Raw genomic sequence first — 22,494 nt, forward strand, 5'->3', positions numbered from 1 at the left:
GTGGTGACAGCATTAGAAAAGATGATTTAATAATCATCCATAGAAATCTTCATCAAAGCACATGAACCTTTTTACAGGGACGATTAATTCCTGGTGTGTGGGATCCCACACTCCTGTCCCCCTCTGCAGGGAATGGGAACGAAGGGCAACCACATTCTAAGCAGCTAAGTTCCCCCCATTCTAACAAGAAAATATTTTATCATTATTACAATCAAAATAAAAGGCCAACAACACGTAGTGAATAAATGAATGTTAAGTGCTCTTGCTGGAAATGATTAGACGGCACTTTATTCCAGAAAAATATACAGAGTGCCTTGCTAGCATGATGTACAAGCTGTATGGTGGGAAATGCTCAGAGAGGAAAGGCTGGGATTTGTGGTGGGGCGCGGGGATAATTTATGACTGAGCAGCAAGCGGTGGGGAGGAAAAGAGGCACATCCTGGAGATGGGGAAATCATCAGAATTATTCATCAACGTTAAAACAATAAGGTCATGTGAGTTCCTAGCTCACTGCTGTTATATTGCTCTAATAGGTTGGATCCTGTGCAAATCAACAGTTTGTTGGGGATCTGAATGGGAATAATTTGTCTGGTTTTCCTCTCATGGGGTGTGTGCTGGGCTGCCAGCAACTCGGACGATGATACCGGTGAAGAAAAGGCTGAGAGCCATGACCCAGAGCAGATCTTTCAGAACATCCAGTACCAGAAGGAGATTATGTCCAACATCCGCTGCCGGCCGTGGCCGATGAGGCAGAAGCTGAGGGCGCTCAGGTAAAGGTGTTTGCATGAAAGCTTCCAGGCTCACTGACTGTGACAGTGCTTCCAGCCTCAGAAGTTTTTCAGTGTAAGCTGGAAGGCATTGCGCATAGAAATGATTAAGAGCTGCTAGGAAAGCATGCCATGAGGATGCTCTGACAAGATCTGAGAGCTGGCTGAAGGCAGCAGCCTCAGGGTGGAAAATCTGCAGGTGAAGTTGTCTCCTGAGCATGCCTGTGGCTCCCTTTAGACAGTCACCGTACAGAAGAGAGAGCAAGAAATCACGCTTTCGCTATTAGCTATTAAAACCGTGTATCAGCTATTCAGTGGTCTAAGGAAAGGCTGTTGGTAATGCTCAGTAATACATTTTGAAGCTAACTTCTTTCACTCTGTCCTAAAAAGGAAAAACACTCTGCCATTTTCAAGGTAATTGCATGTGATGATTGCATGGAATGAGAACAGAAGCTGGTCATAATCTTCAGGTAATATATTGTAAATGGCAGTAAATACTGGACACTTGCAGGTTTAAAAGGTACGTTCAGTGTAGTAATAACACATTTCACAGCTTAAGATTGCAATTATGTTAATAATTCCAAATTTACAATGAAAGAGTGGGCGCCTAACTCTTTGGGCCACCTGTCTAAATTGCGTCAGGTCTTTCACAGCGTGATCTGTTTGGGGCTTGCTTTATTTTTCCTTTTCATCTGGCATCTTTCTCTTAAAACCCTCTGTGATGCTAGGATGGCATTTTAGTCATGAGGAATCCCTACCAGCAGTAGAGCCCTTGTGTAACCTTGGAAGCAAAGAGAGATTTTTCTCTCTTAGGCAGAGTCTGTGACTTGCTGCCTTCCTGCTCCTGTTGATGAGATTTTGGTGGTCCCCGTCCACCATCTGCTGAGGTCAGAGACTGCCTATGACCAGATGAACGTGCACCTCTTTGCATCTTACAAGAGCACTACACCATATTTGCAGAAGAGGTGTTAGTATCCACGTAAGATTAACCAGACTGTAAGGGGGATCTTTTTACTTTACTCAGTTAGGTTGTGCCATTTCAAAAGAAAGACTTTGAATCAAAAGGACAGAGGAAAAAAAATAGAGGAATAGAAAACTCTCCCTGCAGTCAAACTTTTGAATGCCGAGTTTTCTCAGACAAAATTCTCAGTGGTTTTAGTGTCAGTAAAAACCTCAATAGGAAAAAAGCTTTGCCTGGTTAAAGATTTTATGGTGAGACAGTCCACGACAGTATTTCAGAGCACTTGACAACTTTGCTAGTTGCTGCTTGAGCAGAATAAGGGGCTCCGAGTAACAGGATCAATGTCAAATAAACTTCCACCTTCTTGTGCAGGCAGGCGAAGGAGATCGTGCTGAAGTATGAAGGGAGGCTCACGAGAACAAGAGGTTACCAAGCCGCTGGTGCAGAGGTACGGCTCCGCACTATACCAATAGTATACCAATAGCTCTTTTCTGTACCAATAGTCCTCTGCAGTTTCCATTCACAGAAGCGTACGTTTGCTATGCAGTCCTGATCTCCAACTCGGGAGCTCTGTAGAGGGAGGAAAAAAGCAGTTAAATGCTTCTTTTTTTTTTCTATTGTGAATTTAGTAATTACATTTTTGCAGACTAATTTGATGTGTTGAGGGACGGATGTCCTTCTATTAATGCAGTATAATCTTCCTTCTCAAATAATCTACAAATATTGATGCCTGCTAGAGGGGGTGATGGGAATGGGATACCAACAACACGATGTCAGGATTCTCTGAAGAGCTATTTCACCAGACTCTGGGACCACAGTTCAATAGTTTAGTATGAAAAATGTGTCTAGCTTTTAGTTTGGAAGACAATCCTACAATAGCTTATGGTAAATACACTGTTAAAGATTTTTTTTTTGCTTGCCTAATACTCACAGTTTTGCCAAGATTAAATTCAAATACTTTTTACACCACTGAAAATAGATCCTGGCTCTAGCTGCTGGAAATTAGTAACATGTAGGAAATTGTCTCTAATAAGCAACTAAGAGAGAAGAGATCTTTAGTCATCTAAGCAGTCAAGAACATTTTTGTGATCATAATGAGTAAACTTTTAATGAGTAACTTATCTTAATTCAAAAAGGCAGGGCTGTACAATAAAATGGAACACCATGTATTTTATTCACAAAGTAAACGAACAAGTGCAAGGCTGCATATGTATCTGTTGTTCTGTTATGCTGGCCCACAGCAACGGTTAAAAGTGCTACTTTCCAAGGTAGGAAGGAGTAATTTTGCCTTGTTCTGCCTTTGTGTGTGTGGCAAATGCAGTGGAAGCAGGATGCTGTTAAAATAAATACTGGTTTTTGCCTTTGACTTGAGCGGAACTAGGATGTTAGCTAGGAAGAGAAGTATGTGCTAAGGGTCTGCAATACATCTCAGTAAATCAGAGATTGGGCTCATTACTCGTCCGCATTCCCCTTGCTCTCACAAAATCCAGGCTTTCATCTTAGAGTTCATAATGATTAAAAGTTCGTATCTAACCTAATTGTCTCTATTCTGTGTATTTGCTTGAAAATACTCAGCACAGGGATATAATTCAGCAGTTTGTTAGCACCACTCATTATCTGTAGGGGAACTGTATTCTCTTTTCCTAGCACAAATTAGGGAATACAGCCTTTACATCAGGGCTAAATTCAGCAAATGCAACAGAATGAGCTGCATTTTTTTTCTAACTGGAAGGGCTTCATTTTCACATATTTTCTCAGAAAATAGCATGATGACCAAGGAGACAAAAGTCGTAGCACAGCAAAACAAGCACTACATTATCAAAATTAAGAACTCAATGGTTGAACATGTGCTAAGAACAAACAAAATGCAGCGGTAAGTGTCTAAGTTTTTAAAATTGGCAAAAATACAAACTGTTCATAATTGGACAATCCATTCATGCTATTATTTATGAAAACTGATGTTAAAATACCTTTTACTGTTTTGACACTGAAAGCATTTTTGCTTTTCAGTTCAATTATTTTATACTTGCATTGTATTTTTTTTTCGTTTGCAGTTAATGCCAGATGCCCGTACACTGGATTCTAAGAGTACAAATTATCTGTTCAGGTACACAGTAGGCAGGAAAAGAGGCGATAGCTATCTAGTTATCATTTTAACAAATACTACTCCCACATGGACAGCTTTGTATACTTTATAAATCTGCAGTATAACTGGCACAAGCTGCTTGATTCTTTTCTCAGCCTTGTGAACCCTGTTTTCAAATGAAAGTAGTAATCCCAGCAATTCCCATGCAATTCACAGCATCTACAGTCTCTTTGTTTAATTAAAATACTTCCTGTTCATGCAATAAAATACCCACACCACCATAAAAATTAATTAACTTTGGCCAAAGACATTGATGATATATTCAGTAATTAAAATGTTATTTACTTCTCTTTGGTTTTAGGAGATTAGATTACATGATATAATATTGACACTGCTACTGACTAAAATATAGCTTTTTTTTTTTAATATCTAGCTGTACTAAAAATACTTTATAATGTGTAATATACAAATATTATTTTTCTGTTGATACTGTAAAGTTACAGCTCTAATTCAACAAATCAAAAACTGCACTCAATTTTGCACATGCAGCTCCCACATGCGTATGCACACCCTACCGTGTGCAGGAAGATGCTTTCCTCTGAGCATGCAAAAAATGGAGATTAAATAAAGACTCTACAAAATATAACCACAGGTTTTCTGCAGGTGTCATACACAGAGCTGAGAATATAGTAGTTGAATTTGGTGCTGTTGCATGTGAAAGCTTATTTTTCCTCTAATAAAAAACCTGGCATTATGCTTCTCTTAAATTTGAAATTAGTTGTCTGTTCATTTGTTTGTCCTAGAAATCCAATTTATTATGTGTAGTGCAGCAGGATTTCCCCATGAATTACACAGAGGCTAGGCGTCCCGGCCATACCCAGCTTGGATGGGTCCTGCTGCCGGGAGCCGCTGCCTGGCCCTTCTCTGCAGTTGGTCCCCTCCGCAGCCCCCACGGAGAAGGTGACAGGGAATGGCGCCCGTTGGCTTCCTTCTGTTGGTTTCTCACAGTCTTTGTGAGGAAAAGATGTAGATTGGTGTAAAAGAGGTAGATGGGTGGCTCCTGACTGTACCCTCGAAGGGGTATAAAGCGCGTTCCGTCTCATCTTTGTTGGCGTTTGGCTGGAAACAGAGTCACGGACTCCTGTGCCCCTCAAGTTTTGTGTGTCTCTAAAACCCACCATGGTTTGCTTTACCCACCTTACCCACAGACACGCTCTAAGATTTTAGTAATTAATGTTTGTAATATTTCTTGTGATACAAGATGAAAGAGACATGAGCAAAATACTCTGCATTTCTATTCTTATTTTTTTACATGCAGAAGTGTCATATTTCTCATTTCTCTGCTTTTTTCTCAGCTTTGGAGGAAGTTTATTCGACTTGCATATAATTTTGTGGTAATCTTTATTCCTTGGGAAATGAGAATAAAGAAAATCGAGAGTAAGTATACAGATTTAATGGTATTAAACAGTAAAGCACTCGCTAAAATGCCGGTTCTTAGGGTTTATTTTTTAATTTACTGAATTAAATAAATAATATTTGGGAGAAAGAGTTAAATGCAAACTTTCAGCAGTGACATTTTCATTTAAAACTTTGCTTTTTCTTCTTTTCCTGGTGCCTTAGCCACTGCACAGTTCTCATTTATGGTCTCGGGGGAGGGTAACTTTTACAAAGTCAAATTTGTCCCATTGCGGTTCTGCAAATGCAGCAAGATTTGGTTATAGTTTATCACAGTCCATGGGGCAGCATCCTCGAGCCAACATCCCCAGATCCACCCAGGGTTAAGTGTGGTTGTAACCTGCGTCACCAGCTCTTGAGCCTTTGAATTGAGTTAAAGCAGCCCTTAACGTGACGTCAGCAGTCAGGTCACACCTCTGTGCTCCAGGAGAGAAGGAAGGCAAGTGGACGCATGACGTCACCCAACATAGCAGCTTCTTGCATAAACACTGCTGGCAATTGTGAGACTGCCCCAACAGAGTTTGTGTTGGAATTATAGTTTCCTCATGGACATGTTAACATTTTCTCTACTTTGCTGTATGCCCTTCGGGAATAAGAAAGGTTTTTCTTTTGTTTTATTATTCAAATAATACTTCATGAATAAATGATACGAGGTTTTATAGACTGTGTAGCTCAGGTAACTATTTTCTGTGGTTTAAGGTCATTTTGGGTCTGGAGTTGCCTCTTACTTCATCTTCTTGAGATGGCTATTTGGAATCAATATTGTACTTACAATAATGACAGGAGCATTTGTAGTCTTACCAGAGGTAAGAATGTGTTGTTAATATTTACAGAAAAATGCTTACTGTTGCACTTTCCTTTCTGAATTAAACAAATGCCACCCTTAAAGGCATACATCAATTTGAAATGTACAATTGAAAATGAATTATTTAAAATAAATTCCACTATTAAGAGGTTTTTTTCTGCCAAAGGATAAGAGATTTTTGCTATTAGTGTCAGAGATGATATTTTGTCAACATGGTACTAATGCTTTTACAGAACACATTTGTATCCGATTACTAAAATGGAGAACCAAACCCTAAAAGCTGTAGTTGGTGCTGAGTACGCTCAAGTCCTGTTAGTGTCATTTACAGGCAGAAAAACATAACATCCCTCTCCAGACTCTGGATTATTGTCCGTTAGAAATCATCTTCTAGAAGTTCTGAACAGCTACAACTTTGTTTAGTTTTTGCATGCAAGTAAGGCTATTTGTTAACTTTGTTAAATTATTCATAAATATTATTTTGCCTCACCTAACCTGTGCTTTAATAACATTATCAGAAAACATGGGAATATCTGATTTTTCTTCTCACTGGCTAAACTGAAAAAAAAAGTAAGTACCCCGGAAACAAACAAAAAAGTAAACTGAAATAAAAAAGGTATTCCCTTTCATTTTTTACTTTTTTAAGGAAAAGTAGATTTAATCTTGAAATACCACCATTTTGAGATCAAACACTGTCATATTTAATTTAAAAATGCTTAAATTAAACCAAACATAACTTTTAAAGCTATTTTGTTAATGGTCTCAGTTGATGGTTTCTCTCTTTTCATTTCTGAGTCATTTTGAAGATGTCTACAGAGCACCAAATTTCCTCATCGGTAGACCACAGACAGCAAAAAACCTCCATCTGGTTTAGAGGAAAATGAATGCAGGATTTCTCATGGGTTTCTAGTTTAGGACGAGGAATGACCCAACACTCGGTACCCTGATAGCATCATCCCTGCGGGCAGCTCTTGGTGGGTTCCGCTGTGCAGCCCCAGGTCAGAGGGGCTCACGCAGCTTCTGAGACCTTCTCTCTCTTTCCCAGCTACTGGCCGGAGCACCGTTCGGCAGCACAGTCAGCAAGACCATTCCCAAGGAGCATATTGCATCTGCTCAAGACCTGGACACCATCTGGTCACTAGGGGCAAGACTAAAACCACTCTTTATTGTTTCGCTGTCGCTGTTCTGTTGTTATCAGTAGTTCCTGCTCTTACTTACGGACTCTGGTCTTTGCAGGGCTACCTCCAGTACTCTGTTTTGTTTTATGGCTACTACGGTCGTGACAGGAAGATTGGGAAGGCTGGATATCGGCTGCCTCTTGCCTACTTCCTTGTTGGAATGGCAGTGTTTGCTTACAGCTTCATCATTCTCTTAAAAAAGTAAGACTTCCCATTTATTGCTGTTCATAAGCTTGTGTGCTCAGGCAACGGTTAATGGTGTATTTCCCTCATTTCCTCTGTATTTATTCTGCATAGTTCTATTAATCTGTTCAAGTCTGCTAATATTAGGGAGGCAGACTGAGTTTAATTCTAGCTTGCTCTTTATCTTACTATCGTTTCTCTTCACTCTCTCTTCAGTTTCCCAGTCTATAAAAGGAGGGCAGCACAAAAGATGATCTGTGTGCTTTGCATTTGTATAGTTTAAGGTCCAACACTCATGGAAGTCCTTTCTGTTTTCCTCTTTTCTGGCATAAATATTGCTATGACAGAAATTTATATTTTAAGTGTAATGCTTTCAGCATTATTATTCCTATCTATTGAAATACAAATGTAAAATTCCATCCTAGATGTAATATCATTTGCATTGTTCCAGCCGGTATGTGGCATCCTGTTCGAATGTAAGCTTAATTTTTTTGCTGTTGAAGGGACAGGAGTAGGAGTTACTTAGCACAGAGAGCAAGACTGCTAGTGCTGACCATAAATCCAGGAATGTGCAATGCTCGGAGAGGGGCAAGGTCACTCTATCCTCTCCTGATTTGCTTTCCCTTCCCTTCTGGATACCTATTTATCCAGCACAGTGCAGTCCAGGCACATTTTTAACGCTGCCTGTAATAACTCTTAATTTTGAAGCCGAACCTTCCCTTTTCATTTATTTGTATTCTACCTGCTTGTTTGTGCCAAGGGTCACTGATATGTTTGACACTGGTCTACGCATCTGTAGTTTCTGGATATGATCAGCTCTTCTCCTTTTGACTTAGCTCACTGACTCTTTGCTTAGCTGCTTACAGTTCCCCTTTTAACGCTGTCCTTTTGGATGTCCTTTCTTTCATAAGCTATTAATCTTCATTTCACTTCTTACACTTTGCAATATTCTGCCATCTTGCCTATCTGAGATGAGTAGGTGGGGTTTTCTTTCTTTTTCCCAAGGTCTGTAAAATGGCACTGGGTTTCTATTTGACAATAGCATACATTTTGAGGGTGAAAACAATACAGAAAACAAACAGATCTTGTGCATGATCGCTAGTTTTGCCAAACTAGCTTGTAATGACAGTAATACTGATCTTAGTGATAGTACCTTCCAGCTGGATCCTACCTGGAGATTGTAAAACTGAAATATGTTTAAGTCCACAGATCTAGTGAGATCTATTTGTTCTATTTGTCAGCTATAAAGAATGTAAATATCAAAATGCCCTTCCACAGTGAGTCACTCCTGGACTAGAACAAAAGTGAAGTTTGTGCTCTGAACCTCACCCTGTTTTATTGTCTTTAGAAAGCTGCCAACAATGACACTAATTGCTGCAAACTTTTGGTAGTTCTAAAGGCGTAGACATCTGAAAACTATGAGCCAAACCAGTGATTCCTTCATATTCATCTTCACACATTAACGACAGTTGAATATTTATTATTTTTTTACAGAATGGCAAAGAACTCAAGAATGAGTTTAGCAAGTGCCTCTGATGAAAATTACACTTTCTGTTGGAGACTGTTTTGTGCTTGGGACTATTTAATAGGAAACCCCGAGGCTGCAGAGAGCAAAGCTGCTGCCATAGTTAATAGCATTAGGGTGAGCAACCGACCTTCAAATTATTTAGAGTTGATTTGTTTGTTAATCTGTAAGCTACATAAGTCTTTCCTCTCATTCCCTTGCATTTCCTATTGGTTTTTGGTATTCATTTACAGATATGTTTGCCTAGGGGAGGGAGGGTATCGCATCTCTGTGTGGTATTGCCATCCCATCATACTTGCTGACACTGTCATTCTGTCCCAGCAAGGCCATTGTGTTCTTCAGAAGAGTTTTATTTAATGCCACTGTTTGTGTGACAAGTTAGATAACTAGAAACAAATTTGCTTCTGATGCAATTTCATTGAGTAATAGAATCAAATTCATGTTAACAATGTGAAAACACTCATTTCTTTCATCTCTCCATAACAAATGGTCCGGGGACATCTTACAGCTCTCTCAGTATTAGAAAATTGCTTTAAATACAGATGTTTTCCATTTAGAATTTAAGAACAGATGTGGTTTTCATCAAAAGTAATTTATTTCCCAAATATGGTGTATTCTCATTAAGTCATTGAACAAAATTACTTCAAATTGTGTCAAGGATAAATTAATAAGCTACGACATTTAGTTATTTCAATGACTGAGGATAGCTTTTGACAGTTCTGTATTATATTACTGACACATGGATTCTATAGGCACGTCCTGCAAAAAGATCTGGTAGTGTAAACCTCTGGTTGTACCCCATTGAACATGCATGACTGAAAGTGCACGAGTATTTGGTTACTGGGTATTTGTTTCTCAGAAATCTCCTTCACTGTTTAAGCTCACTTATCATTCCTAAAAAGCTATGCAGGCCAGAGAGGTATTAATCTACTTGCACTTCCAGGCTGTGAAGTTTTTTATTAGTATAGTTGATAACTTCTGTGAAAGATATGTGCATTATTTTTGCTGAACACTATTAAAATGATAATGCTGTGTTTCTTTCAAGGAAGCAATATTGGAAGAGCAGGAAAAGAAGAAAAGCAAAAACTTGTATGTATATAAGATCAGAGATACTTTTCAAAGCACTGTTTCAATGCAGATAGCAGTGCTAATCTGCTTGTCTCGTACTTCTAAAAACCATGTTAGAAAAGACCCCTGGTGTCATAAGACAACCTACTGTATTGGCTGTGTCTTTTTTTTTTTTTTTTTCCCCCTAGGGCAGTGACTATAAGCTTAAGAATTATTGCAAACATCCTTGTGCTTCTCTCGCTTGCTGGAAGTATTTACATCATATACTTTGTTGTGGATCGATCCCAAAGGTTAGAGCGCACCAAAAAGGAATTGACTCTTTGGGAAAAAAATGAGGTACGCTGTCTTTATGCCACCTCTGTGTTAGAAGCAGGTTTATTGTCTCAGGGCTCTCTGTAGCAATAGTGTGCACTGAGGTGTAAATCGCAAGAGATTAGCCAGGAGAAATGAGGAACGAGAGGGCAGAGCAGCGGTTACCCGGACCTGTCTTCGCACGCTTGCTCCCTCTGCACTGCGGCAAGGTGTTAGCAGAGCTAACAAGGGGGCAAGGGGATGCTGCAGGTCCTCATTTCACAGAGACTGCGGTTCTAGCTGGCCCCTATTTTGTGAGGACAAAGCATAAACTCTCCTGTCACTTACAAATTGACTTTTGTGCCCATGCTGAGCTGAGCGAACACTGGGCCAATGGACGAGAAAGGAATCAGCTTTGACAACAGCTATTGATTTCAGCTGGGGGATACTGAACGATCTGTGAATATTTCCATTCAGAGGAATGAGCGGATACTGAGAGTAGGAAGTGAATAGGTATGGAGAAGCTATTCATCCTTTTCAGAGGAAGATGCTGGCTGCGTATTTCCCACATGTTGAGTTTTTATTTTGATTAATAAAGTAGTAACTTTAAAACTACAATGTCTGGAGTAAAGATTCCTGAGTGGTATTCCAGAACTATAATTTTGGTTCGTAACTACTGTTATTACTAATGTCAGTAATAACTTTTTAAAGCATCTCCGCCAAGAAAAGCAATCACCAAAGCATGTGCATCAGCAGTATTTCAATCAGCGCTCTAAGTACCGCAGATCATCTACATGAAAAGCTACAAAAATGCTGCATCTTTCTGTTCTGTAGGTAAGCGTAGTTGTGTCACTCATTACAATGATTGCACCCTCTGCTTTTGAACTTGTGGCAGCTCTGGAGATGTATCATCCAAGGACTACTCTTCGCTTCCAGCTTGCCAGGTATGGGCATTATGCAGTGTAGAAAATATATGGGGAGAAAGGGAGGAAGCGGAGAGATGTGTTCTGGTCGCATGTTTTAGTCCAGCCAAACCAGAGAATGTATGAGAAGTCGATGGGATAACAATGCCGATAACCCCTATCTTATTCTTCTTGTTTTCAGGGTTCTTGTTCTATACCTGGGAAACCTCTACAGTTTAATCATTGCTCTCCTGGATAAAGTGGACAGTATGAGTGTCACTGTAAGTTTAACTTGATGTTTTCTGATGTGTAAAGCTAGTAGACTTTATAAATAGAATTTTATTTATTGTGATATATATGAAGTCAGATGAAAATTTGTTTGAAATTGACTAAAAGATATTACAGTTTGACAGGATTGTAAAGTTAAGCTTAGTTTGTAATGTTCATTTACAACTACTTGCAGTTTTTTAGGATAACTAGGTCCATTTGATTGCTGATGTAACATGATAAATAGATTTCTGTGCATTGCTTAACTATTAAAAAAAAAAAAAAAAGCCATCACTTTAGGCCGAATATTTTCAGCTACCTAAAATCAGCTTTCAGTACCGTCCTTACAAGTTCCATCTGACTGTATGTTGACAGCTACTTAAATCACCTAACTGCTTCTTGAAAATACATGAAGAAATGCCTCTATGTGTGTACGTTGTAGAAGGTATAGACATCTGCATGTATGTACAGTCGAAAAAGTAGCTTTTGGGACATTTATTTCAGGACTCTAACGTTAACAACAATGCAAGTAATTCTACCGCCTTCTTAGCAAACAAAACTCTTTCTAAAGAAGACAATTTATCTACAACTATTTCTGATCTACAAATTAAGAGAAACGGCATTGTCACATCGGAAGAGAGTCGCACTCAAGGCTTGATGGTCTCTGACTCACTGGTTAACAAAACAGTTTCCTTTAACACCCAGAACCCACAGGATCAGTGCTGGGAGACATATGTTGGTCAAGTACGTAATTGTTTTATTATGTCATCAACTTATTCCTAATCTACATTTGACAAAAAATTAAAATCATGTTGTGCTGTGTTCAGTTTTAGAGCTTTTCTTTGTATAAATTCCAGAATTTAGCTAAGGATTGTGTAGAAAGAGTAAAGACTATGCAAAGTGATATGGCCACAGATACAAGCTTTGGTTTTTGTTCAGTATCTACGATGTGTTTAGTGTTATACAAATGCTCTTACAAATGGTCTCTGCCTTCAGCTCCGCACAGGCAGATATCTACAGATGCATGATACAGATCCTGTTTTAATAGGATATGTCCTACTAAACTCATACAGAGAAACATGACTATAAAAATGTATAAGCAGTAACATGCACCCTGTGCAGATTCACATTGCTGCCTGGATAGATGGGGATGCAGACTCGAGCCAAGCATGAGGCTGTGCTCTTGGTCATTTGTACAACATCTCTGAAGTCTCTATTCCTTCTGCCTCGGTAAATCACTAGAGAATCAAGTGTTCTTCACTTCTTCAGAGAGAAAGAGGACAACAACAAAAGGTTTCAAAGTACTGTCAGTTTGTAAGAATGGAGCCAGTTGGGTGGCAGCACCACATATGCATGTTCCCAGTTATGTTGCGGAAAACCTGCAGACTTAATATGACACTTTGCTTCCCTACATGTGAAGCATACATCGTTTGCGGCCTTTACTTTGAGTGACTAGCAGTGGCACTAAACACATACAGAGAGAAGTTTTAACCACACAAAATTCAAAGGGTGTCATTTGATCCCAAAGTACGTTGGTCTCTGTCAGCGTTGCACTTATGTCTAGGCCACTAGATTAAGAATGATGCTAGCATGCTTCTGACTAGCTGAGCTCCTTGTTCTGGAGTGAGCAATATTAAAGGTCTTGTTTGATCACCTGGAGCAAAAGACCCCTCCTAGGTTTATTAGCCTGACTTCTATTCTTGTATGCCCCTCTCCCTATTGCAGAGTCATCAGGAAATTTTTAGAATCTGTGTTCGTGGGGTTTTTTAATCGTTTGTTCTTTTCCCCAGAATGGGCTAGAGTTGTCTGGAATTGAATCTTTTCTATTTAATTGTACGTTTTGAAAGCTCAATTAAATATAGGATAACCCCATTCATTTGTAAGCACTAAACAGGTCTCTCTTACGGCTTGATGATCCTACTGCCATTGGGTTTTGTATGAATAATAAGCATTTCTCATTGTGAAGCACTTAGCAAGTATATACAACAGTCAGTATAATAAAGGATTGGGTACAATAGGCCCGGTTCAGTTTCCCTAGATAAATCTTCAGAAGTCATTAAAAAGAAAGCATGAAGCCATCATGACCACAGTTTTATTGCTGCAAGCAATAGAAGGCACACTGGAATCTTGATTATATTTGTTCTCTTTGCTAGAACAAAGTAAGGGAAAAGTCAAACAGGAAAAGCTTAAAAGGAAATAATTTATATATTCAAATCATATTTTATCAGGATACTAAGCTTGAGCCAAAATACAAGTAAAATGCAAAAGAGCCATATGCAGTCCATTTGCTTCCAGAATGACTGAGTATGTGTAAACAATATGTATTTCAGGAGATGCTAAAGCTTTCAATTATCGACATGATTTTCACAGTCGCAAGCATCCTGCTAATTGATTTCTTCCGTGGACTGTGTGTCCGATATTTAAGTGATTGCTGGTGCTGGGATCTAGAAAGCAAGTTTGTAAGTACAGTCTTTATTTTATCAAACTAAGATGCTGAAGATGGGTAGGCTCCTTCCCTTAGTACTGTTCAACAGATAAATAATTTCTCAGTAGCACACATCTATAAAGGCACAGCTCACACTGGGTTTAAATTGGAGGGCACAGGGTAAATGCTGAGATGGGATGTTTTTCTCAAGCCTACTCCCATGGCCGTGGTGCAAAAATCTTTGTCTTTCCCAAAATGAGATCATAGAGCAGTCCTAGAGCCAAAGACGAGACAGAGGGCATGGAGTTGCTCCCCACATCCTCTTTTCCGTAGCTGTAACATCTATCCATAATGTAGATAGTGGTCCAAGAAACAATAACCAGAAGCATATAGCCCTTTAAGAAAATTACGGTGAGTAATATTTGGTTAACAAGAAGCTGTTGGCATGAAAGGCTGAGGACTGTTCTTTGTCCTTGACTAAAGAAGTGAAGTAAACTAGAGAGGAATTAGTTTATTTAATCCCCTGCTGCAGAGTAGGTTTTACTGTGTTCCCACTGCCTGCCAAAAGTTGGTGTTTGATCTGGATGTTTCAGGCTATGTGCTGTCTGCAAACTGATTTAGTCAAATGCTTCTAATAAATTACCTGAAAAAAAGATTAAGACAAGGTATTCATCCTACACTGTGTTTCTTGTAGCCAGAATATGGAGAATTCAAAATTGCAGAGAATGTATTGCATTTGGTCTACAACCAAGGAATGATCTGGTATGTACTCCAGAAGCGATTTTTCTTGTCCTTTGTTGACTGATTACTAAGTCAATCTGATGATTTCCAATGAAACCTATTCAAGTAGGATGCAGTAGGATTCAATGCAGTCTTTTATACTTTATTATAAGAAGAGATCATCTGTTGATAGTGAGCTGTTGTTTACCTGTTTTTTTCATATTTGCTATGTTCTTTTGCTATTAAAATTGCTTCTGGCAACACTGAGCACTGACATGATACTATTTTTGCAGGATGGGAGCTTTCTTTTCACCTTGCTTACCAGCATTCAATGTTCTCAAGTTGATTGGACTCATGTACCTGAGGAGCTGGGCTGTGTTAACGTGTAATGTACCACATCAGCAGGTTTTCAGAGCATCTCGGTTAGTCAAAATAAGAACAAAAGATAAAGAATAAATCAAATGCAGACAATGGAAATGTCTTCTGTGCATAGGAATGAAATGACAGGAGATTTTAGCTCTGAAAGTTGACAATCAAATTTTGACAGTAATACTGATAGCAAAGATCTGTGGAAAAAAACATAGTCACCGAGAAACTGGAGGGTTTGTAAAGCGGGGTAGTTAAAGATATGCAAGAACTGAAAAATATGTCAGGGAATATTCCTAGATGTGGCCCAAAATAAATGCTTTATTTCCACACAAATCTGATTGAGCACAATAACCTACATGTGTTCACTGTTGCAAGTCCTATTTCTTGATGTTTCTTTCTTTGAAAACTATGAAGTCTCTGCTTTTGTCTGTTGCATCGTGCAACGCATTTCCCCATTTTTCTTCTGTCACAATGAGTATCTTAATTGTTTACTCAAAATGGAAATAATTTAGGGCATCTTTAATTCTTAAGAATCAGATATTTCTAACATGTTTTGAAGATAAATCAACTTCTGCCACTGTTCTTTTTCTCCCCCAACACAACCGGGCAGTAAGGTCAGTTTTTATAGAAGGGTGCTATAAACCATTCTCTGGCTGCAGCAGTGGTATCTGGAAAGCAGTGCAAATAGGATTTTGATCATTAAGAGTCTGTTTAATCTGGTTCTGTTCAGACTTTCTAATCATAGCAGAATGGTTTTGATCTTTCAGAAATGTAGGTCTTGAACTTGTTAGGTAGATACAGACTTACACCTTTTATGTTGCCTCTGTTTTTCTCTCTGATTAGTATAATCTGAAACACGTTATGCCTTCTTGCAGATCCAATAATTTCTACTTGGCCATGTTGCTGTTCATGTTGTTCTTATGCATGTTACCAACAATTTTTGCTATTGCCCGATATAAGCCATCTTTAAGCTGTGGTCCCTTCAGGTAAGTTATAATGGACTAATGAAAACTGCAGAGATTTTATTTCACCCTCTCACAATAAATTCATCAGGTTCAATAATACCCAAATTACTGATTTAAAAAAAAAAAAAAAAGTTGATAGACAGGACAAAGTTTTTCTGCTGCCAATGTTTTCCAGTTTAAGATTTAACTAGGTGAATATATCAATGTTCCGAGTTCCGCTCAACATTTTGCTTTATATACATGGTTCAGTTATGTTATGTTTACATAATGTAATGTGCCACCAAGCAATCTAGTACACATCACCATCTTGTGTCTCAATTCAAGCACCCTCCAAGCCTGGCCAATGCTTTTCTGCTTTGGAAAAATTGTTAAAAAGCCAATAATGAATAAGTTGCTTTTATCTTTTTTTCTTTTTTTTTTTTTCCTTTCACTATACTGTTTGTTCCAAAGTGGTTTTGGATGAAACTCCTTGTTTATTCAGTGCAACACTGCTTAACAAATTAATGTACCTAGGATTTCTTACAACTTAATTTTACCTTCTTTTTTCCCCCCCCTCTTGTAGTGGACAAGAAAAAATATACGATATTGTTTCTGAAACAATTCAGAATGATTTTCCCACATGGTTCAACACAGTGATTACTTACATCAGCAGTCCTGTGGTTGTCCTCCCTGCACTACTACTTTTATTGTAAGTACTCTGGTTTTCACAGGCAGGTTAAATTGATTGTATTAGTACTGGCCTTATCTCTGAAGAGTCAAATATTGATACTGAGGAACAAACACTGCATTACTGTAATTTTATTAAGCATATCTGAAAAAAAACACCTTATTGAATATATGGTATATGGATCAGACAGGAATGACAGTATGTTAAAAAGACTGTCATCACATTTTCAAAAGGAATTTCTTGTTCTGGGATACTGTGTTAGAGTAAGTTCACTATATTGTGTCAAGGCTTGCAGTGCTGCTGGTCCCAGGAAGTTTTAAGATCCTTCTTCCCTCTCAAGAGCTCCTCAGAAATTAATTTTCCATTTCCTCATGATCAGTAGTTCAGTTCATGACTGCGAACAGGGCTCAGTCTATCAGTCATCCTGATTTCTGACAAGATAAATCAATTATGAAGGTCTGCTCTTAAGTGTTAATGTAATATAACCTGCTGCAGACTTTCCAGTGGAAGTCCTTTCTTACTCTAGTTTCTAAATAATTGTTCACAGCTGGGAATTAATATTTACTTTGAGCTGTTTGAAATTCACTTTGCTTCTATGAAGTATCGTTTGTCTTGCACGTACCTTTGTATCATTTTTTTCCCTGTAAACTACAGACAAATGCAGAGTTTGTCCCACCAGTGGGCTTTCCAGACAAATCAAAAAGACTGAAGCAATACTTCCTATTTGTAACTTTTTCCTCTAAGGTCCCAGCCATGTAGATATGAACATATTTACAAATTTAAGTAGATCTATTGACTGCTTCAAACTGATGGCTAAGCACGTATGTAAATGTTTGTGGTATGATGTCTAGCTATAAGACTTTACTTAACCTGAAAGCCAGTGTAATCCATTACGTCAGGCCAGATCTGATCTCAGCTGTGCCAGTGTAAACAAGGTGTTATTCCAGTCAGTCAACAAAATTACATTGGTATGAGTGTGTAAACTCCGCTGTAATTCTGGTGTCACTGGGAAAAAAAGACGAGAAAATATTTATCAACATTTTCATTTTGAGTGTGTCCAGAATTAAAAAAAAAAAAAAGGCTAGAAATGCACCCAGGGTTACATACACAATGAAAAGACCTGCAAAAAACACAGGCACACTTAGAAGTGCTGTTAAATCTGTTTTCAGTGTCATTTCTTTCTTTCATGCATGTTTGCTTGAAAGAAGGCTGTGATCCATTATGATGGTGTAAAGGAAATGCTACAAAGCAGCAACTGAACCTGTACATCATTTTGATGACCTATAAACCCTCAAAGAGAAAACTGTCAAGAATGTTTGAAGTGACTCATAATCACCTCTTTCACTTCTAGCATGCTAATCTATTACCTACAAAGTATTGCAAGATCATTAAAATTCACCAACAATCAACTGAGAATGAAGATCCAAACAGTAAGTACAGCGCAAAGCACTTTTACATGCAATTTGGTGGGTCTTCAGTAAAGTACTAGCCTAATTAAATCTCTAAAGTCACTTCCCGTGTTTCACAATGTAAAACCAATCCTGTATTTTTCATCCTTACACAGCAGTGGATTTACTCTCTAACCCGTAATAATTTACTGCTTCTCATTCTTCCGAATGTATTTTAGGAAAGAACTGAAGATAAGAAAAAGGTTGTTCAGATGGCAGTAGGTAAGTTGGTGAGCTTTAGAAATGCCACTTTTAATAAAGCATTTGGATGCAAAATCATTCTGAGTTCTCATAAGACATAGGGAAGTTCAATGACATATAAAAAGCTGTATTTCTGGTAGAGTCCTCCTTTTAGATTGTTTTTGAGCTCAGCTTGACTTAATCTCGGCAGCACTGAAAGACAAGGTGTGTGGTTTATACCTAAATTCTGCTGGGATCTTTGGACTGGGTATTTTCCTGCTTTTACCACCAACAGGGCAGAACCTGGGAGGCATCTCTGATGATTCAAATCACATCAGACGTTGCATAAAATTCAGAGGCTAGTAGGCAGAAGAGGAGGAAGGGAATGGCCCCTATTCTTTGACTTGAGATAGTTGAATATTTCATCAGCAATGAAAAGATTTCAGACTTAATTGTCTACTGTGCCTGAGGGAACTTGAACCCGCACCTTCCACTTCTCAGATTTTAGCAATGAGAAACCACAGAAAGGATGCTGTCCTTCTAATACCTCCCAGTGAAAGGAACAAGTAAAAATTTGCCAAGCCAAAATGAAGACATGATTCAGTAGCCTTATGGCTAGATCTTAATGCTACTGTGACCCCCTTATAGCTCTCAGTGGACACATAAATGGTGAAATACCCGATGTATAGCAACGCAGCGATCAGGAGTGACTATTAAGGGCAATGAGGTGTGTGTCCTAGTTGGACAGCCTTTGTTACAGAAACCAAATTCAGCTTTTGGCTGTGACCAGCACAGTCACTGGATCCAGTTTGCTGAATTCAGCCACCTTCATGTTGGAAGTGGTGTACATTGTGAACTAAAATGGGGCTCTTGAAAAGAGACATTGGCTTGTTAACCATTTTGGAATCCTACAGTGAAATATCCAGTGTTTTTTCTGTGTTCCCCAATACTACACCTGCCATGTAGCACAGTATGCCGATCCACCCCTTTATCACCACGTTTCCCAGCGCGATGTCAGTTTCTCTTTTCGGAACACAGTGGGGTTCTGTTAGCGTTGGATCCCCTGACTGAGGGGTGAATATGAGCCACTGCATTTACACAGCAGCTTCTAAATTTAGAGACCTGGACAGTTCCTGTAATAATTTCTGTTTTCTAGCCAGAATCCAAAATCTGGATGGGAATGACAAGAGACCAGAGCAAGAAAGTGATATTATCAGCCAGGAGTCTTCTGTTCGATCCTCAACTCCCCGAAAGAATGGCAGTGTCTTGAACTTTGAATCTCCCGCAACCAAAGGCACCAGAATACAAACCATTTCCCAGTCTGTGCCCCAAACTGTGCCCTCAACCGATGTTGCAAGACCCGTCAACGCAACTCCCACAACTTCAACCTCTTTAACGCCAGCTCCCTCAGTATCAAGTGTACAGAAACCAAGAAACGATCATATCACAAACAGGCAAGACTGCTTTGGTTTTGAAATGGCATTTCTTCCAGCAGCTCCATGACATACCTGTATTTATTTACAAAATAGCTGTGTATTCAGACTGTCTGGAGCAGTAAAACAGCTGAGGAATTTTTTAAAAGCAGGTCCATTCATGGGTACTATTCAGATTGCTGGTGACACCACCTCCTTAACTCTCCCTTAATTAAGAGGGGATTATAAAACTTTTGAAATTATGTAGTTGATGGAGTTTACACACACCTCAAGCAAAGGTAAATACTAAGCTTCCTCTCGGGCATATATCTAAAATAGTTTGTGCAGCATACTGTTTCCATGAACAAGACAAACACAGTAAGAGTGAAGGAGTGCTGTGCAGAATGCCTGTGCAGGTCTAGTTGTAGGACAACCAGTTTTGGCATCAGCAGACTGATGCTTTAAGCCACCTGTTGGTTTTTTTCCAAGTGATCAGATAAAGAGCATTTTTAAACAGTTCTCAGAATAATAAAAAACAGGACGGGAATATAACTTCAGAGGTCAATTGTCTTTTCCCAGGGAAGTACAAATATATCTCCTAATTTTTAGGGTATGTTTCTCAAACTGGTCCTAAAAATTTGGAACAATGGCGATTCTGTAATCTCCACCCTTACAATCTAGTGTTTGACTTCCAGAGCAATGAATTTTTACATGTTTTAATTACATTAATAGATAAGTGTGTATCTCAATATTTCCTTCCTTTTTCTTTTCCTTCCTAAAGGTACCCAAGCGTTGTGCATGGGAGTGCAAGTGAGCTCTGTAAAACAAAGCCCTACGCACCAGTGACTTTCAAAAAGCACACTGAAGATGTTCATTCTGAGCCTCTCTTCAGAAAAGGCATTCGGCAGGTAAATCCGGACGCTCTTGGGGCAGGGCCTCCCGTTTTTGTGGGACGTCGACCCTATGCTACCAGGTATTTTCTTGTTAATGAAAATGAGTCCCGCAAAAAATCGCTCCGTTCTACCTCCCGACTCCAAAGGCACTTCAGAAAGGATGAATCGGGAGACATTATTGAGTTGTATCCACGCAACGTCAGAAGATACGTGGTTCGAACGCCACACCAGATATATTCCTCTCATCCCAGTGAAGATGAGGAGGATGAAGAGGAACTTGGGAGAGAATTCATGAACAGATCCCATCGCCCTCGCTCACTGTCTGATCTTCGCCCAGCACCACGATTTTACATTGGGGAACGTGCTGATGGCCACATTCTTATGAGCAAGGATCTAGCCAGAGTGCATTACAAATCCTGGGATGACGGTTTTGAGCTAGACCTGGACAGGCCTCCGTATGCTTACAAGAAAGTGCACCTGAACTATCTTGAGCCACGTGTGAAACCAAAATCAAAGCAAAAGCTGGAGCAATCTCTAACAGAATCTGATTCCATTTCCATTGAATCCAGCAGCGATCCGCAGAACAGCAGCAATGACCAGTATATCCAGGTCATTCATAGCAAGGAGAAGTATCCGAAACCTGGGACAAAACTCACCAAAAAGAAATCAAAAAACAGTGTTGATCTAAATATGTCTGACCCTAATGAACTGGTGTGCTCAAATGTCTGAGAAAGTGCCCCAACCTTTCTGTGTTTTGAACAGGTGTACGTGCGTTTGTTGTACTCACTGTTTGAGGTCTATCAGAATAACTATGACATAGTCTTTGCAGCAACAGTGTATGCAGCTATTCGAGGTGGCAAAAGCATAGTTAGCCTTGTGTTTTACTGTTAACTGTACCTCGCTTTAATATCACAACTGATACATTGCAAAATTTGGAAGATAAAATCATTCCAATTTATTACTTACTGTTACGCTGCTATAAAAACAAAAACCCCACCTACTGGAAAATCAAAAGCTATGTACTTGGGGCACTTTAATTAAACCAATAGAAAAATATGCCCCTCTGTCTCTTTGACATAGTCACAGCTAAAGACGCTTCCACTGAATAAATTCAACAGGAAATCAGCTTCCTACAAATAGAGTTGCTATCTATAGTATAATTTATGACATCTTGACATGCCTAGTTTGAATATGGTGTAGCTCAGACAAATCAGCAATAGGTTAATTACAGAGAATAGTGAGATTCTTTAGAGCGTACTGCATGGGCAACTGGGTCGTTTTATCATGGCAATGGTGTTCTAGATGAAATCCTAGGTCTTCTAGTAATTGTCTGGCGAGACTCCTCAGCCCAGCCTGTGACAAGCTTCACTGCATGACTGTGGAAAACTTTCTGTCCACGGCCTTTTAAAAATTTGCTTCATTACTCCTAATTTAATTATCTCCCTGTTTTTCGCACACAATTGCCATTTTACACCTTCTTTAGATGCTGAAGATTGCTCTTTTTTTCATGTCATTAGTATTATACCGGGATAAAAGAACCGTTGGCCGTTAGCCAGAACCACGCTGCCTCCTTCCCGTCAGCTCCCCCACGCCGTGCTGCGTCGCCGAAGGCTGGACGGAGGACGGGCCTCTCCCGCGGGGCTCGCCGGCTGCCCGGCCGCCCCAGGCCTTGCAGGGCTGGGTGTGACTGGCCGTCAGCCGGCACGGCTGCACCGCAGCCGGGCTGTAAGCGGGTGAGCGGCGTCACCCCAGCTTTAAGGAAGGGAACAGTAAAGCCTCTGCCTTGGCCCCCCGCCGTGTTTGAAGGCCAGAGGCGATCCGAGTAACGCTTCCTCACAGCTGCCTGTGGCCCGGCGGCTCTTTTTCCCTCAGGCGGCTGCCGGGAGGCTGCCGGAGGGGAGGCCCGCTGTTACCAGCTGCCCGGGAGAGC

The 22,494-nt window shown here is 39.6% G+C and overlaps 1 protein-coding gene across 5 annotated transcripts in view; it reads left to right on the forward strand.

The window, feature by feature from the left end:
- The window catches only part of TMC3 (transmembrane channel like 3), a 37,210-nt gene extending 15,330 nt beyond the window's left edge, over positions 1 to 21,880 (forward strand). For 2 of the 5 annotated variants that reach the window (XM_075506171.1, XM_075506172.1), the window contains 21 exons: positions 627 to 770; positions 2,101 to 2,176; positions 5,170 to 5,251; positions 5,969 to 6,075; positions 7,117 to 7,215; positions 7,308 to 7,450; positions 8,927 to 9,074; positions 10,003 to 10,046; positions 10,214 to 10,361; positions 11,151 to 11,260; positions 11,421 to 11,499; positions 11,990 to 12,229; positions 13,816 to 13,944; positions 14,605 to 14,672; positions 14,924 to 15,052; positions 15,875 to 15,985; positions 16,527 to 16,652; positions 17,983 to 18,061; positions 18,259 to 18,301; positions 19,416 to 19,713; positions 20,453 to 21,880. In XM_075506171.1, coding sequence (XP_075362286.1) covers positions 627 to 770; positions 2,101 to 2,176; positions 5,170 to 5,251; positions 5,969 to 6,075; positions 7,117 to 7,215; positions 7,308 to 7,450; positions 8,927 to 9,074; positions 10,003 to 10,046; positions 10,214 to 10,361; positions 11,151 to 11,260; positions 11,421 to 11,499; positions 11,990 to 12,229; positions 13,816 to 13,944; positions 14,605 to 14,672; positions 14,924 to 15,052; positions 15,875 to 15,985; positions 16,527 to 16,652; positions 17,983 to 18,061; positions 18,259 to 18,301; positions 19,416 to 19,713; positions 20,453 to 21,293 — 3,244 coding nt within the window. In that variant the 3' untranslated portion in view covers positions 21,294 to 21,880. Of the gene's footprint in view, positions 1 to 626; positions 771 to 2,100; positions 2,177 to 3,782; positions 3,836 to 5,169; positions 5,252 to 5,968; positions 6,076 to 7,116; positions 7,216 to 7,307; positions 7,451 to 8,926; positions 9,075 to 10,002; positions 10,047 to 10,213; positions 10,362 to 11,150; positions 11,261 to 11,420; positions 11,500 to 11,989; positions 12,230 to 13,815; positions 13,945 to 14,604; positions 14,673 to 14,923; positions 15,053 to 15,874; positions 15,986 to 16,526; positions 16,653 to 17,982; positions 18,062 to 18,258; positions 18,302 to 19,415; positions 19,714 to 20,452 lie in introns of those variants that run through there. The other 3 variants (XM_075506174.1, XM_075506173.1, XM_075506175.1) reach the window with 3 other exon arrangements.
- The last annotated feature ends 614 nt before the right edge of the window (positions 21,881 to 22,494 follow it).

This window comes from Mycteria americana, chromosome 6, assembly GCF_035582795.1.
Source record: "Mycteria americana isolate JAX WOST 10 ecotype Jacksonville Zoo and Gardens chromosome 6, USCA_MyAme_1.0, whole genome shotgun sequence".
NCBI lineage: Eukaryota > Metazoa > Chordata > Aves > Ciconiiformes > Ciconiidae > Mycteria > Mycteria americana.